General features: G+C 40.3%; 2 protein-coding genes across 5 annotated transcripts in view; one reads left to right on the top strand and one right to left on the bottom strand.

The window, feature by feature from the left end:
• The window catches only part of CMSS1 (cms1 ribosomal small subunit homolog), a 416,700-nt gene that overhangs the window by 281,833 nt on the left and 120,654 nt on the right, over positions 1-14,213 (bottom strand). The gene's annotated exons all lie outside the window — the stretch shown is intronic.
• The window catches only part of FILIP1L (filamin A interacting protein 1 like), a 124,306-nt gene continuing 117,494 nt past the window's right edge, over positions 7,402-14,213 (top strand). Inside the window, exons 1-2 of the mRNA XM_037834401.1 lie at positions 7,402-7,681; positions 8,403-8,576. Coding sequence (XP_037690329.1) covers positions 7,430-7,681; positions 8,403-8,576 — 426 coding nt within the window. The 5' untranslated portion in view covers positions 7,402-7,429. The remainder of the gene's footprint in view (positions 7,682-8,402; positions 8,577-14,213) is intronic.

Here is a 14,213-nt window from a genome sequence, read left to right as displayed (position 1 = left end):
GTACATTTTAATATTTTAAAATGTTAACTCTTGGATTTATTCCTTGAGATGTCTGTTTCTTGGTTTTGTAACCAGCTGGTGATATAATGAAGATTTTCTTTAATGTCAGCCTTCCTATCAGGAAGGTCCCCCCCAAGGCAAATGCAAAGTACAAGGTCATCTCTGTCTTTTCTGGGCCTGTGTCTTGTCCTAGGCTTTTGCTTGTTAGTTGCTTTGGTGCTCTCTTGTTTACAGGAATTGAGTACCCCTTCTATTTCCCCGGAGACAGATCTTCCTTTCCCAGGGGTTAGAGCAGGTAAACCGTTGCCCCATGCTGTCTGCCTCAGTAGTTTCTTACACTCCTTTCCTTGTCTCAAGCTGCTTTCACTGGAAGGCAAATTCTGGGAGGGCATATACTCTGGAGAGGAGTTTCCGAAGTCAGTCTTTCTCAGCTGGAATGAAGCCAGGGACTCAAGAATGGGGCACAGACTGGCTCAAAACTGCCCTGAGGAGGCGATCAGGAAGGGTTCCAGGTGCTTCTTTCACAGCTCCCCAAAGCTGCAATTTCTTGACCTAATCAGCAAATGCAGCCCTGAGAAAGCATAGTGTCTTTAAGTCTCCTCAGCCACCTTTGTCCAGGGTGGGTTGGAACAATGGCTGTGCTCAGTGCTGTACCCCCAGTGATCTGAAGTTGTGAATCAAAAGCCGTTATCAGCAATTGGCTGTGCCCACCCTGATCTTTGGTACCAAGAATTTTTATGTCCTTTTCTGTCATCAATGAGCTAGCCAAGACTGGACCCCATGGAGGCCTGCTGTGAAAATGGGGGATGGGTGCTGGTAACTGCCACATAGAGAGAAATTTCTGCATGTAGTCTTTACTGTATTTTACCACTCTCTTCTTCCTGCTCTTCCCTGGATGCTTTTGTATTCTATTAGACTCTGGAGTTTTGAAACAGCTATTTCAGACAGTTCCTCTTTGTTTAATAGCTGTTTTGGTGAAAGGACTGAATCCTGGAAAGCTTATACTCTGCCATCATCCTATAATACTCTTTTCCAGGTTTACGAATTATTTCCATACATCTATGGGGTAAATGTGTATTACATGCACTGAGGGAAATTAGGAAGCCACACTATAAATAACTGACTCAGCGCATAACACACAGTGGTACTCCAATAAATGCTTGTTGAGCAATGAGTAGAGGGAGAGATAGATGAATGGAAGCCTGCCTGGCTGGCTGTGAAGTCCTCAGGTTCTTAAACTCTCCAGGCTTGCAGGTCATCTCAAGTGCTCCCAGCAAGCAGGAGCTAGTGAGAATCACTTCTTAAACAGAGCACCAGGCAAAGACATTAAGCCATTCTTTTAATCTTGTTTTTTCCGTATGCATGGTTCCCACCGCATTAGATGAAAGAGATAATGAAAAGAATCTTTTTTCTCTTCTTGAAACATTTTTTTCCTAATTATAAAGTTAATATAGGCTCACTGTAAAATTTAGGGGAACAGAAATAAAGTTAATAATACATTATTAATAATAAAAGGTAATGTTTATTAAGTGCTAATTTTGTACCAGGCATGTTGTAAGCATTTGCCATATGCTAACTCATTTAATTCTTATAGCATACTTGCAGGCATACTACTAATCATCCCCATTTAAAAGATGAAAAAACTAAGGCACAAAGGTATTAAGTAGCTTGCCTAAAGTTATACAGCCGATCAATAAAGGAGTAGAGATTTGAACTCAGTATGGTTCGAGAATCCATGATCTTAACTACTTTTTTATACTGGCACTGTTCATGTTTTAGTTTGTAGCAAAACAATTAAGGAAAAAGTTGATTAAATAATGGGTGAATTTGACTACACTGAAATTTAAAACTTCTATACCATAAAAGGCAATAAACAAAGTGAAAATACAAACTACAGACCAGGAAAAGATAATAACAAAACATATAAGCAATGAAACAGTAATTTATAGAATATGTAATAAGATCCCACAAATCCATGAGGAAAAAAAATGAAAAACAGGCAAAGACTATGAACAGGCAATTTATGAAGAAACCCAAATGGCCTATAAACAGGTGAAGAGATGCCTGCTCTCTAATAATTATAGAATGCAAATTTAAAGGCGAGAAACCATTTGAAACCCATCAAATAGGGAAAAATTTAAATTGATAATACCAAGTATTGGTGAAGATGTAGAGCAATGAGAACCCTCATACTTTCCCGTAAATTGGCACTCAATTTAGGAGAACAATAATCTCTAGTAATGTTGAGGATACACTTGCTCCCTAGCCTATTCCCATCCTTTAGAGAACAGTCCCTGGAGAAATGCTTGTACACAGGAAAAATGTACATGACTGTTCATTACAGCAATTTTTATAATACTGAAAAATATGTAAACTATTTTTAAATGTCCATTAACAGTAACATGGATAAGTAAATGATGGATTATTCATATGATGAAATACTACATTGCAATCAAAATATATACACTAAAGCCAAAAGGAAAAACAAGATTAAATCTCAAAAATACATACAGAATGAAAAAGCAAATTACAGAAAGATATATTCAATATGCCATTTACATAAAATTTGAAAGCATGCAACGCAAAACCATATATTGTCCAGCAATCTATACACTTTAAAAAGTTACAGGGAGAACCTAAGATGGCAGCTAGGTGAGACAAGGCAAAAAAACACCTCCGTGAAAAATACTAGTTAAAAGCCAGAAAGTGACCCAGAACACCAGTTCCAGCAATGCTCCAGCCAGACAAGGTCTGCTAAATCCACAGGGACCGTGCATTTGGTGAAAGCAGGAGTCTGCATTCTGAAACAAGTGAGTGAGCCAGGTGACAGTCTGGCGGCCATGCTGCTGTGTGGGGAAACTGTGGGTTGGCGTTTGGAGACGGACTAGTTCTTTAAAAAAAAAAAAAACTGGGAGCAGCTGCAGTTAAGACGCTGAGAACCGTGCAGTGAAGCACGGCAGGAGCGGACTGTGCTAACATCTCGGTGTCTGGCATGGAGGACAGCCTGCTGCTGATTGTCTTAGGGCCAGGGGGACAGAGGGGAGCCAAAAGGAGAAAGAAACCACGCCCCCTGCAGCCATCTCCCTGGAGGGCGGGGGATGCCCCTGTCTGGGCCTGACCCACAGCCCAAAGCCGCGCCAAGAAACCCAGTGTGACAGGGAGTTTTTCCCGCAGCACCGTGCACACGCCACAATATCGGCCATGGTCAGTGGCCTTTGGTGCACCCGCAGCTGGTTGTCCCAGAGGTGGGAAGGAGGAGCTGTGCGAGGAGGGGAGATTAACACGCCCCATTCAGCCATCTTTGCAGTGGGCTGGGAGCGCCCCTGCATGGCCCAGCGGCCCACGGCTTCCCTGGAGGGACAGCATGCACTTGTGATGTGGTATGGCCTTCCCTTGGCAGAGGTCCTGGAAGAGCACAGCTGAGAGGGGGTCCTGCTGGGAAATCCCAGAGACCCTAGGCAAATGCCAGGGACTTGTGTGTCAGCGGCAGAGACAATCTGTGGCAAGACTGAAATGAAGGCTTAGACTCTTGCAACAGCCTTAAATCTCCAGGAACACCTGAGAGGTTAAAGCTGCCCTGCCTCCCTAACCACCCAGACACACACCCCACATTCAGGGAAGACAGTACCAACAACACACCCAAACTTAGTGCACCAGTTGAACCCCACAAGAATCAGATCCCCACACGCCACAAAGACAAAGCTGGGGAGAACTGACTTGAAAGGAATAGGAGACTCGCGGATGCCATCCACTGGTTAGAGAAAGTGTACGCCACCAAGCTGTAGATCTGAAAAAGTAGAGATCAGTATTTTTTATATCTGGAAAGAACCCTATCAAGTAAAGCAAATGCTAAGAGGCCAAAAACAACAGAAAGTCTTAAAGCATATGATAAAACCAGATGACATGGAGAACCCAAACCCAAACACCCAAATCAAAAGATCAGAAGACACACAGTACTTGGCGCAATTAATCAAAGAATTAAGGACAAACAATGAGAGCACGGCACAGGACATAAAGGACATGAAGAAGAGCACGGCACAGGATATAAAGGACATAAAGAAGACCCTAGAAGAGCACAAAGAAGAAACTGCAAGAGTAAATAAAAAAATAGAAGATCTTATGGAAATAAAAGAAACTGTTGGCCAAATTAAAAAGACTCTGGATACTCACAATACAAGATTAGAGGAAGCTGAACAATGACTCAGCATCCTTGATGACCACAGAATGGAAAAGGAAAGAACAAAAGAAAGAATGGGGAAAAAAATCGAAATGGATCTCAGGGATATGATAGATAAAATAAAACATCCAAATTTAAGAGTCATTGGTGTCCCAGAAGGGGAAGAAAAGGGTAAAGGTCTAGAAAGAGTATTCAAAGAAATTGTTGGGGAAAACTTCCCAAACCTCCTACACAATATAAATACACAAGCATAAATGCCCAGCGAACTCCAAATAGAATAAATCCAAATAAACCCACTCCAAGACATATTCTGATCAGACTGTCAAATACTGAAGAAAAGGAGCAAGTTCTGAAAGCAGCAAGAGAAAAGCAACTCACCACATACAAAGAAAACAACATAAGACTAAGTAGTGACTACTCAGCAGCCACGATGGAGGCGAGAAGGCAGTGGCATGATGTTTAAAATTCTGAGAGAGAAAAATTTCCAACCAAGAATACTTTATCCAGCAAAACTCTCCTTCAAATTTGAGAGAGAGCTTAAATTTTTCACAGACAAACAAAGCCTGAGAGATTTTGCTAACAAAAGACCTGCCCTACTTCAGATACTAAAGGGAGCCCTACCAACAGAGAAACAAAGAAAGGATAGAGAGATACAGAGAATTTTAACAGACATATATAGAACATTATATCCCAGGTCACTGGGACACACATTCTTCTGTAGTGATCACGGATCTTTCTCCAGAATGGACCATATGCTGGGACATAAAAACAAGCCTCAATAAATTAAAAAACAACAACAACAAAAATGAATTTGTTCAAAGCACGTTCTCTGACCACAATGGAATACAAATAGAAGTCAATAACCATCAGAGACTTAGAAAATTCACAAACACCTGGAGGTTAAAAATGAGGGAGAGATGAAAACATTCCCAGATAATCAAAAGCTGAGAGTCTTCATCATGAGTAGATCAGTCCTATAAGAAATGCTAAAGGGAATTGAGCAGGCAGAAAGGAAGGGACACTAAACAATTGACTAAAACCACATGAAGAAATAAAGATTTCCAGTAAAGATCACACGGTAAAAATAAATATCAATACTACTGTATTTTTGATTTGTAACTCCACTATTTACTTCCTACAGGATATAAAATACATAAACTGTAATGATTAATCAGTGGTTTTGGACTCAATGTAAAATATGTAATTTTTGACAAGAACTACATAAATGTTGGGGAATGTAGGAGTATAGGAACATAGTTTACGTGTCCTATTGAAGTTAAGTTGGTATCAAAGAAAAACAAGATTATTATAGATTTAAGAGGTTAAATTTAAGCCCCATGGTAAATACAAAGAAAGTAACAGAGAATATGACCATAGAGATGAAATGTAGAGTATAGGTTACGAGAAGTGGGGGAAGGGGCAATGGGGAGTTAAGAAATGAGTGTAGGGTTTCTGTTTGGGGTGAAGGGAAATTTCTAGTAATGAATGGTGGGAAGGTGTTAGCATTGCAACATTCCAAACGTGATCAACCCCACAAATGGAATGCTAGGGAGGGGTTGGAATGGGAAGATTTAGGCTGTATATATGTTTCTACAATTGGGAAAAAAAAAAAAGAAAAGACAGTCTAAATAGATAATGACAATTAAATACCAAGGATGATCCTGGATGGGATCTGAGGATGGAGGAGAGGAGGCTCAAAGGGACACAGCTGGGACATAGGAAAGGAAAAAAAGGAAATATAGAATGTAAGCTTTGTATCAATGTTGAATTTCTTGAACTTCTTAGCTGCGCTTAATGGGATTGCATAAAAGAATGTTCTTGTTCATGGGAAATGTATATGTGAATTATATTGTTTGTTCAAGGATGTATGCAGCTTGCTCTCATAGGTTCAGAAGACAGAGCAATAGATGATGGATGATACGGAGGAAGGGAAAGAAAAGAAACGGTGTGACAGGATGTTAAAGTTGGTGGATCGGGGTATCGGGGGGGTTGGGGTATGCTGGAGTTCTGTGTATGGGGTTTGTATTATTTTTGCAACTGTTTCTGTAAGTTTGAATTTATTTCAAAATAAAATAAAAAAAAAAAAGTTACAAAACCTGCCTAGGAATGATAAACACTAAACTGAAAATAGTGTTTACTTCTGGGGCAAGAAGGGAAGAGAATGGGTTCCAAAAAGATACACAGGAAGCTTCAAGTGCATTTATAAGACTTTACATTTTTTTTTCGCCTAGAATATACAGTAAATTAAGATTCCACATATTTGTGTGGTGGCAACTAGGGTTTCCTTACATTATTTTCCATATTTTCTGCGTGTGAAATATTTCATAAATTTAAAAGACTATTATTACAAACTAAAAGGCACCAATGATGATGAAAGTTTCATAATTTGCAGGGACAAATAAAATTAATAATCTGCTGCACTTCATTGAAGTTGACTCTAAACTCAAACATTATTTTCTCTTTTAGATAGAAAGCTCAAAGGTGGAACAATTTTTCTTGCCATTATACATTAATTTGGATAATTATAACATTAGAAGTGGAGCTAATACGTCCCTCAAATATTAATTGTTATATATTGTTTCCAAATGGCTAACTATTACAGGAGGAAGTAGGCTCCCTACTTTGGAGATATGGGTTCTAAAAATAACTCCTTTTATTTTCCAAGGAAAGATCTGAAATTTTAGATCAAGAATAGAGCAAGGGACCAGGTCTGCATTCCTTTAATAAGATGTTGCTTTAACAAAATACTCTGAAGTATTCTGGAACAGTAATTCTGATACTCCTATCTTAAGGCACCAAAGACTAAGAGATTAAAAACAAAACAAAACAAATCAAAGGGAATACTATATCAATCTGCAGGAAGTTAGAACCATGAGCAAATCTAGCATTTTATAATCATGTCAAGTAAACCTTAATTTAAGTAAGCACTTAGGCTGTGATTGGAGGTATGTCCTGGTTCCCTAAGTTGGAATGCTTGAAGGATAGAGTTCAAACACAGACTGCTTACCCACAGACATAATCAAAGCAGAACACATTTTTTAAAGTGTTGATTTTAAAAACAGAATTGTAAATAAGACTATGATTTATGAATCTGCTAGTGCCTTTCTCTGCTGTAGACATCAGAAAGATTGAGTCTTTGGCTGAGGAAAATACAAGACTGCAGACTTTTTAAAGCAGTAATAAGTTCCTGTATTAAAACTCCACTTCTATTAAGAGTTACAAATTGTCTTTCCTCCATCTAGGCCTTAAAGAATGCCATCCAGAAGCAGCGACACAGAGGGTTCACCCCAAAAGAAATTTCCAAGACACAGTAAAGACCACAATTTCCAAAGGCCTGAGGACATGAAGCAGAGACAGCGAGATAAAGGCCCTGCTAGTGAGTTAGACACTGTCCTTCCACCTCCCAAGTCAGAGAAGCCATACAGTGATAATGGCTACCAAGGAGAAGATCTCTCAAGAGACGACCTATTATTTCTCCTCAGCATCCTGGAGGGAGAACTACAGGTCAGCTGGGCTGGAGTCATTCCCGTCATGCTTCAAGGGAAAGACCGATTGTGAATATGGTGTGCACACTGCCAGAGAATAGATATCTGTGGTCCATACTTGTGTGTATATGAAAGCAAAGTGTACAGACACATACACAGAATTCTCTTCTGCCAACTCGAAGGGCAATTAATCACATCTAAAAGGGCTGTAGCTATGACATGCAATTGGAATGCACACTGTGAAAGGTCACATCCTCTGCCCATGCTGCTCATGAGCTTCAGTGCACAGGATGTACTGGTAACAATAATACCAGATGACTTCTGGATTGGTTTAAATAACAATAGAGGCTCTTGTACCCCATGTGAACTGGCTCCCAGACTTGCCCTGGTATTACTAACTTACATAAAAAACTAAAACAGCTGCTCTACATGAAGGAGAATCTTATTTCTTACCTCTGAAAACACTAATGCCAGTCCACTGAGGAGTGTCATGTTATTTGCTTGTCGAATACATTAAGAAAATGTAAGGTCCCTGAATGTTGTACAGTGATCACTTTTCAAAACATTACTAATGTGTAATTAGATTGTAAGAAGGGTGAGGGGCATAGCTTTGCTACCTTTTCTAAAAGGTACTATACCCAAATGTGATTTGAAACACTGTCAATAATCACAAGAAGGCACTTGCTGAAAGACTGCTGGTAGATAAAGCAGGCTTTCTGAAATACTTTTTGTTCTTACAGGCTCGAGATGAAGTCATAGGCATTCTAAAGGCTGAAAAAATGGACTTGGCTTTGCTGGAAGCTCAATATGGGTTTGTCACTCCAAAAAAGGTGTTAGAGGCTCTTCAGCGTGATGCTTTCAAAGCAAAATCTGCCCCCTGGCAGGAGGATATCTATGAGAAACCTATGAATGAGGTATGTACCACATCAAGGGTGTGCACCTTGGAGGTGGAAAAGCTCACCAGCCAGCCAAGCACTAGGCCCGGCAGGAGAGGATGACCTGGAACTTCTTTTTTGATTTTTCAGTTTTACTTTCTAAGGCATTTAAAAACTACGCAAGGTAGAAATCAAACAAAGCCTGACTGCAATAAACTTGATTAAATACTACATGTTCTACAGGAAAAAAAAAAGCAAATGAATCATGGCCAGGATGCTTCTACTGGGTTTATTTCTTAAGATCAGACTAAAACCTAGCAAATCAAAGAGAACCCTCTCCCCTCCTCTGCCCCTACCGCTGCCCTCCCTTCCCTCCCTTCCTTCCTCCCTCTCTCCCTCTCTCTGTCTCTCTCTGTCTCTCTCTCTCTCTCTCACACACAGAGAGAGAGAGAGAGAGAGAGAAAGAGAGAGAGAGAGAGAGAAAGAGAGAGAGAGAGAGAGAGAGAGAGAGAAAGAGAGAGAGAGACCACTTAGGACCATTTAGGGCAAAGGGTCCATATTTCTTTTGGAGACCTGGAGGTTATTCAGCTTGTAATAAAAAGCAGATAAAGTTCAACCACAGAGGTTAATTTCTTTGAAAATGCTGAAGTATTATGTCATAGAAATTTTGAGCATGAATGAAAACGATCTGAAGAACTCTCTAAGAAATAGAGTTTTAAAAAACATGTATTTTAGATGAGTCTACACCCTCTTTTTCCTTCAAATGTTTAATAGCAGCAAAGAACTTTCCCCCACCAAGTGTGCCCAGCAATTACAATAGCAAAGGTGTACAGTCTCAACATGGCCACAAAGATGCAGCAATATTTGCTCTTTACTTACTGACATTTCTGAAACTCTTTGGCATCCATATTTTATTCTTCTATTTTCCTCCAAGAACTCAATGGAAAATTTCATAATTTTTTCATTTTTATAAAAAGGAAACAACTAGGAGCATGAGTTAAGGCTGGAGAGTGAAAGCAAGTTTTGGACAAAATTCCCCCAAATAAGTGCTGGCAACCTAGTCAGTACTGACCTCTAATGTCCTTGCTATTCTCATCTTGGATGTCCCCTGAGAGGAGACCACCATCTAGCCAAACTGTGAAGCAGTTCAGTCATGTGGATCTGGTTCTCTTAGGGGTGAGGATGAGACCACCCAAAGTCTGTTGACTTGTGCTTTAATCCAAATTTTAAACAAGAGGAGTTGAGGCTGCATTCAAGTCAACAGTGTTAGAAATGTATCCTGGCTCCGAACATATTGACTGTGAAACAGCATCAGGCACAAATTCCCCAACCTGTATAAGCTCAAATGCAAATGAATGATTACTGAACATATCCCTGACAAAATTCCACAGATGGCACAACCCCTCAACATTTCAGTGTGAAATGAAACAGAATGATTCCAAATTTTTGTTGAAGTCAGTAGGAAAAAAATTTAGTTAAAAAAATAATTCTATTGCATACATGCAAAATTGGAAACACCATGATTCTTTGCAAGTGCTTGGAACCCTAACTTTGCAAAGTGCCCCTGAAAGTTATCCATGATCTGCTTTATAAATCCAACCTTCTTTGATTACTCCTCCAACAGATATATATATATACTCCTCTGTACACACACACACACACACACACACACACACACACACACACATTTCTCACATTGCAGCCTCCATGATTCGCCCATTTTTCCTCTCTCCCTCTCTACTTTTCTCTTTCAGAATTCCCTCTTCTCACCCAACAGTCTATCCAATTCCTTGAAGTCTACATAATATGTACCTACCCAACAACTCAGTTGTCTACCCTCTTCCTCTACCTAGGTAGTAATAGATGAGAGCAGAACACGTACAGAATAAGCAGTAAAGGGGAATTCCGACTAGGATTCCCTGGATAGGGCTGAAGAAAAGGGAGAGAAGGCAGTGCTATTAATAAGACCATCCCTGGTTAGATTCTAATTACAATAGAATAAGGACGTGCATGCTAAGTAATCATCCTTTTTTTCCCACTCACCTTCCCCCCCCCCCCCCACTGCCACATCCCTGGGTGTTAATATTTCCCACTCCCCTTATTTTCCTAATAATGTTCTTTCAAAAATATTTAAAAAAATCTCAACTAGATCTAGAGTAAACTAAAGGGGATTTATCTGTTCTTAAGGAAAAAGAAGAGAAAAACAATGGCATGGTAGAACACCAATTTAAGATGAAAAGCTGGTGAAGGTCTGAGAGCTAAAACAAAGGATGGAGATGGTGGGGAAGAGGGCTTGTCACGAATAAAGGGAAGAGGTGAGAACTAAGAGTCCACAACACTTTAAATCTCCTATTTTGTTCCAACCTAGCACTCTATATTACAAGGTACTTTAAAAAAAAGGATACCTGAATTAATAGTCGAAAGTAATTTTAGTTCTTGCAAAATACCACTGAAAATATAACAGTATTTTGGGTTTATCAAGGTATTATAATAAAAGAATCTGAGTATCTTATTAGCATTACCTTAGGACAATTCTTAAAGTACTCTTTTATTAAGCAATTGTATAATTTACCTTTTACTTTTCCTTTTATTCATTTAATTAATATTTATTGTAGAGCTGATGCATACAAAGCTGTGGTTCCTGCCTTGTGGGTATTTAATGTCTAAGGGGGTGACAGACAACAGAAAATCATACAAATGAGTATACAATTATACATTATGTTAATTTCTGTGGAAAAAAGCACAAAGTGCTATAAAACAGTGTACTAGAAGAATCAAATTTAGATAGAAGGGTCAGAAAAGTCATGATCCAGAGGATAACTACGGATTAGTCAGGTAGAGCATAAAGGATTTCCATTCCCAGCAATATAGTGGACTAAACATTATGAAATCATGTCACTAGAAAACATATAAAAACATTTGGGAGAACCTAAGATGGCGGCTAGGTGAGACAGGGCAAAAAAACACCTCCGTGAAAAATACTAGATAAAAACCAGAAAGTGACCCAGAACACCGCTTCCAGTGTAGCACAAGCCAGACAAGGTCTGCTAAATCCACAGGGAACGTGCATTTGGTGAAACCAGGAGTCTGCATTCTGAAATGAGTGAGTAAGTCGGCTGAAAGTCCTACGGCTGCGCTGCAGTGTGGGGAAACGGTGGGCTGGCGTTTGGAGAAGGACTAGTTCTTTAAAAAAAAAAAAGCCTGGGAGTGGCTGCAGATACAATGGGGAGAGCCATGCACTGAAGCACAGCAGGAGCGGGCTGGGCTAACGCCTCGGTGTCTGGTGTGGAGGATACCCCTTCCCACACCCACTGCTGATTGTCTCGAGACCAGGGGAGCAGAGGGGAGCCAAAAGGAGAAAAAAAACTGCATTCCTTGCAGCCATCCCCCCAGCAGGCAAGGGACGCTCCTGCCCGGACCCACAGCCCAGAGCCGTGACAAGAAACCCAGCGCGATGGGGAGTCTTCCCTGCAGCACTGCGCACATGCCACAATATCAGACATGTACAGTGGCCTTTAGTGCACCCACAGCTGACTGTCCCAGAGCTGGGAGAGTGGAGCTGTGCGAAAAGGGGGAAGTTAACCCGTCCCATTCAACCGTCTTTGAAGTGGGCTGGGAACGCCCCTGCACGGCCCGGCGACCCAGGGCTTCCCTGAAGGCCGGCACACACTTGTGACGTGGCACAGCCCTCCCTCAGCAGAGGTCCTGGAAGAGCACAGCTGGGAAGGGGGACCCACTCGGAAACCCCAGGGACTCTACGTGAATACCAAGGACTTGTGGGTCAGGGCAGAGACGATCTGTGGAAAGACTGAAATGAAGGCTTAGGTTCCTGCAACAGCCTTAAATCTCCAGGAATACCTGGGAGGTTTGATTATTAAAGCAGCCCTGTCTCCCTAACTACCCAGCAACATGCCCCACATTCAGGGCGGACAGCACCAACAACACACTCAAACCTGGTGCACCAGTTGGACCCCACAAGAATCAGACCCCCACACACCACAAAGACAAAGTTGGGGAGAACTGACTTGAGGAGAATAGGTGACTCACGGACACCATCTGCTGGTTAGTTAGAGAAAGTGTATGTCACCAAGCTGCAGTTCTGATAAATTAGGGATCAAGTAAAGCAAATGCCAAGAGGCCAAAAACAACAGAAAATCTTAAAGCGTTGATAAAACCAGACGATATGGAGAACCCAAACCCAAACACCCAAATCAAAAGATCAGAAGACACACAGTATTTGGCACAATTAATCAAAGAACAACAGATAGGCAACAAGAGCATGGCACAGGATATAAAGGACATGAAGAAGAGCATGGCACAGGATATAAAGGACATAAAGAAGACCCTAGAAGAGCACAAAGAAGAAATTGCAAGAGTAAATAAAAAAATTGAAGATCTTATGGAAATAAAAGAAACTGTAGGCCAAATTAAAAAGACTATGGATACTCATAATACAAGACTAGAGGAAGCTGAACAAAAACCCAGCCTCCTCGAGGACCAGAGAACAGAAAATGAAAGAACAAAAGAAAGAATGGGGAAAAAAATCAAAAAAATCGAAATGGATCTCAGGGATATGACAGATAAAATAAAATGTCCAAATTTAAGACTCATTGGTGTCCCAGAAGGGGAAGAGAAGGTAAAGGTCTAGAAAGAGTATTCAAAGAAATTGTTGGGAAAAACTTCCCAAACCTCCTACACAATATAAATACACAAAACATAAATGCCCAGCGAACTCCAAATAGAATAAATCCAAATAAACCCACTTGAAGACATATTCTTATCAGACTGTCAAATACTGAAGAAAAGGAGCAAGTTCTGAAAGCAGCAAGAGAAAAGCAACTCACCACATACAAAGAAAACAACATAAGACTAAGTAGTGACTACTCAGCAGCCACGATGGAGGCGAGAAGGCAGTGGCATGATGTTTAAAATTCTGAGAGAGAAAAATTTCCAACCAAGAATACTTTATCCAGCAAACTCTCCTTCAAATTTGAGAGAGAGCTTAAATTTTTCACAGACAAACAAAGCCTGAGAGATTTTGCTAACAAAAGACCTGCCCTACTTCAGATACTAAAGGGAGCCCTACCAACAGAGAAACAAAGAAAGGATAGAGAGATACAGAGAATTTTAACAGACATATATAGAACATTATATCCCAGGTCACTGGGACACACATTCTTCTGTAGTGATCACGGATCTTTCTCCAGAATGGACCATATGCTGGGACATAAAAACAAGCCTCAATAAATTAAAAAACAACAACAACAACAACAACAACAAAAACGAATTTGTTCAAAGCACGTTCTCTGACCACAATGGAATACAAATAGAAGTCAATAACCATCAGAGACTTGGAGAAATCACAAACACCTGGAGGGTAAAAATGAGGGGGAGATGAAAACATTCCTGGATAATCAAAAGCTGAGGGACTTCACCACCAGTAGATCAGTCCTATAAGAAAAGCTAAAGAGAGTTGAGCAGGCTGAAAGGAAGGGACACTAAACAATTGACTGAAACCACATGAAGAAATAAAGATGACCAGTAAAGATCACATGGTAAATATAAATACCAATACTACTGTATTTTTGATTTGTAACTCCACTATTTACTTCCTACAGGATATAAAATACATAAACTGTAATGATTAATCAGTGGTTTTGGACTCAATGTAAAATA

This window comes from Choloepus didactylus, chromosome 1, assembly GCF_015220235.1.
Source record: "Choloepus didactylus isolate mChoDid1 chromosome 1, mChoDid1.pri, whole genome shotgun sequence".
Classification (NCBI taxonomy): Eukaryota; Metazoa; Chordata; class Mammalia; order Pilosa; family Megalonychidae; genus Choloepus; species Choloepus didactylus.
Note: the sequence above shows the minus strand (reverse complement) of the source record. Positions and strands in the feature narration are given on the sequence as shown.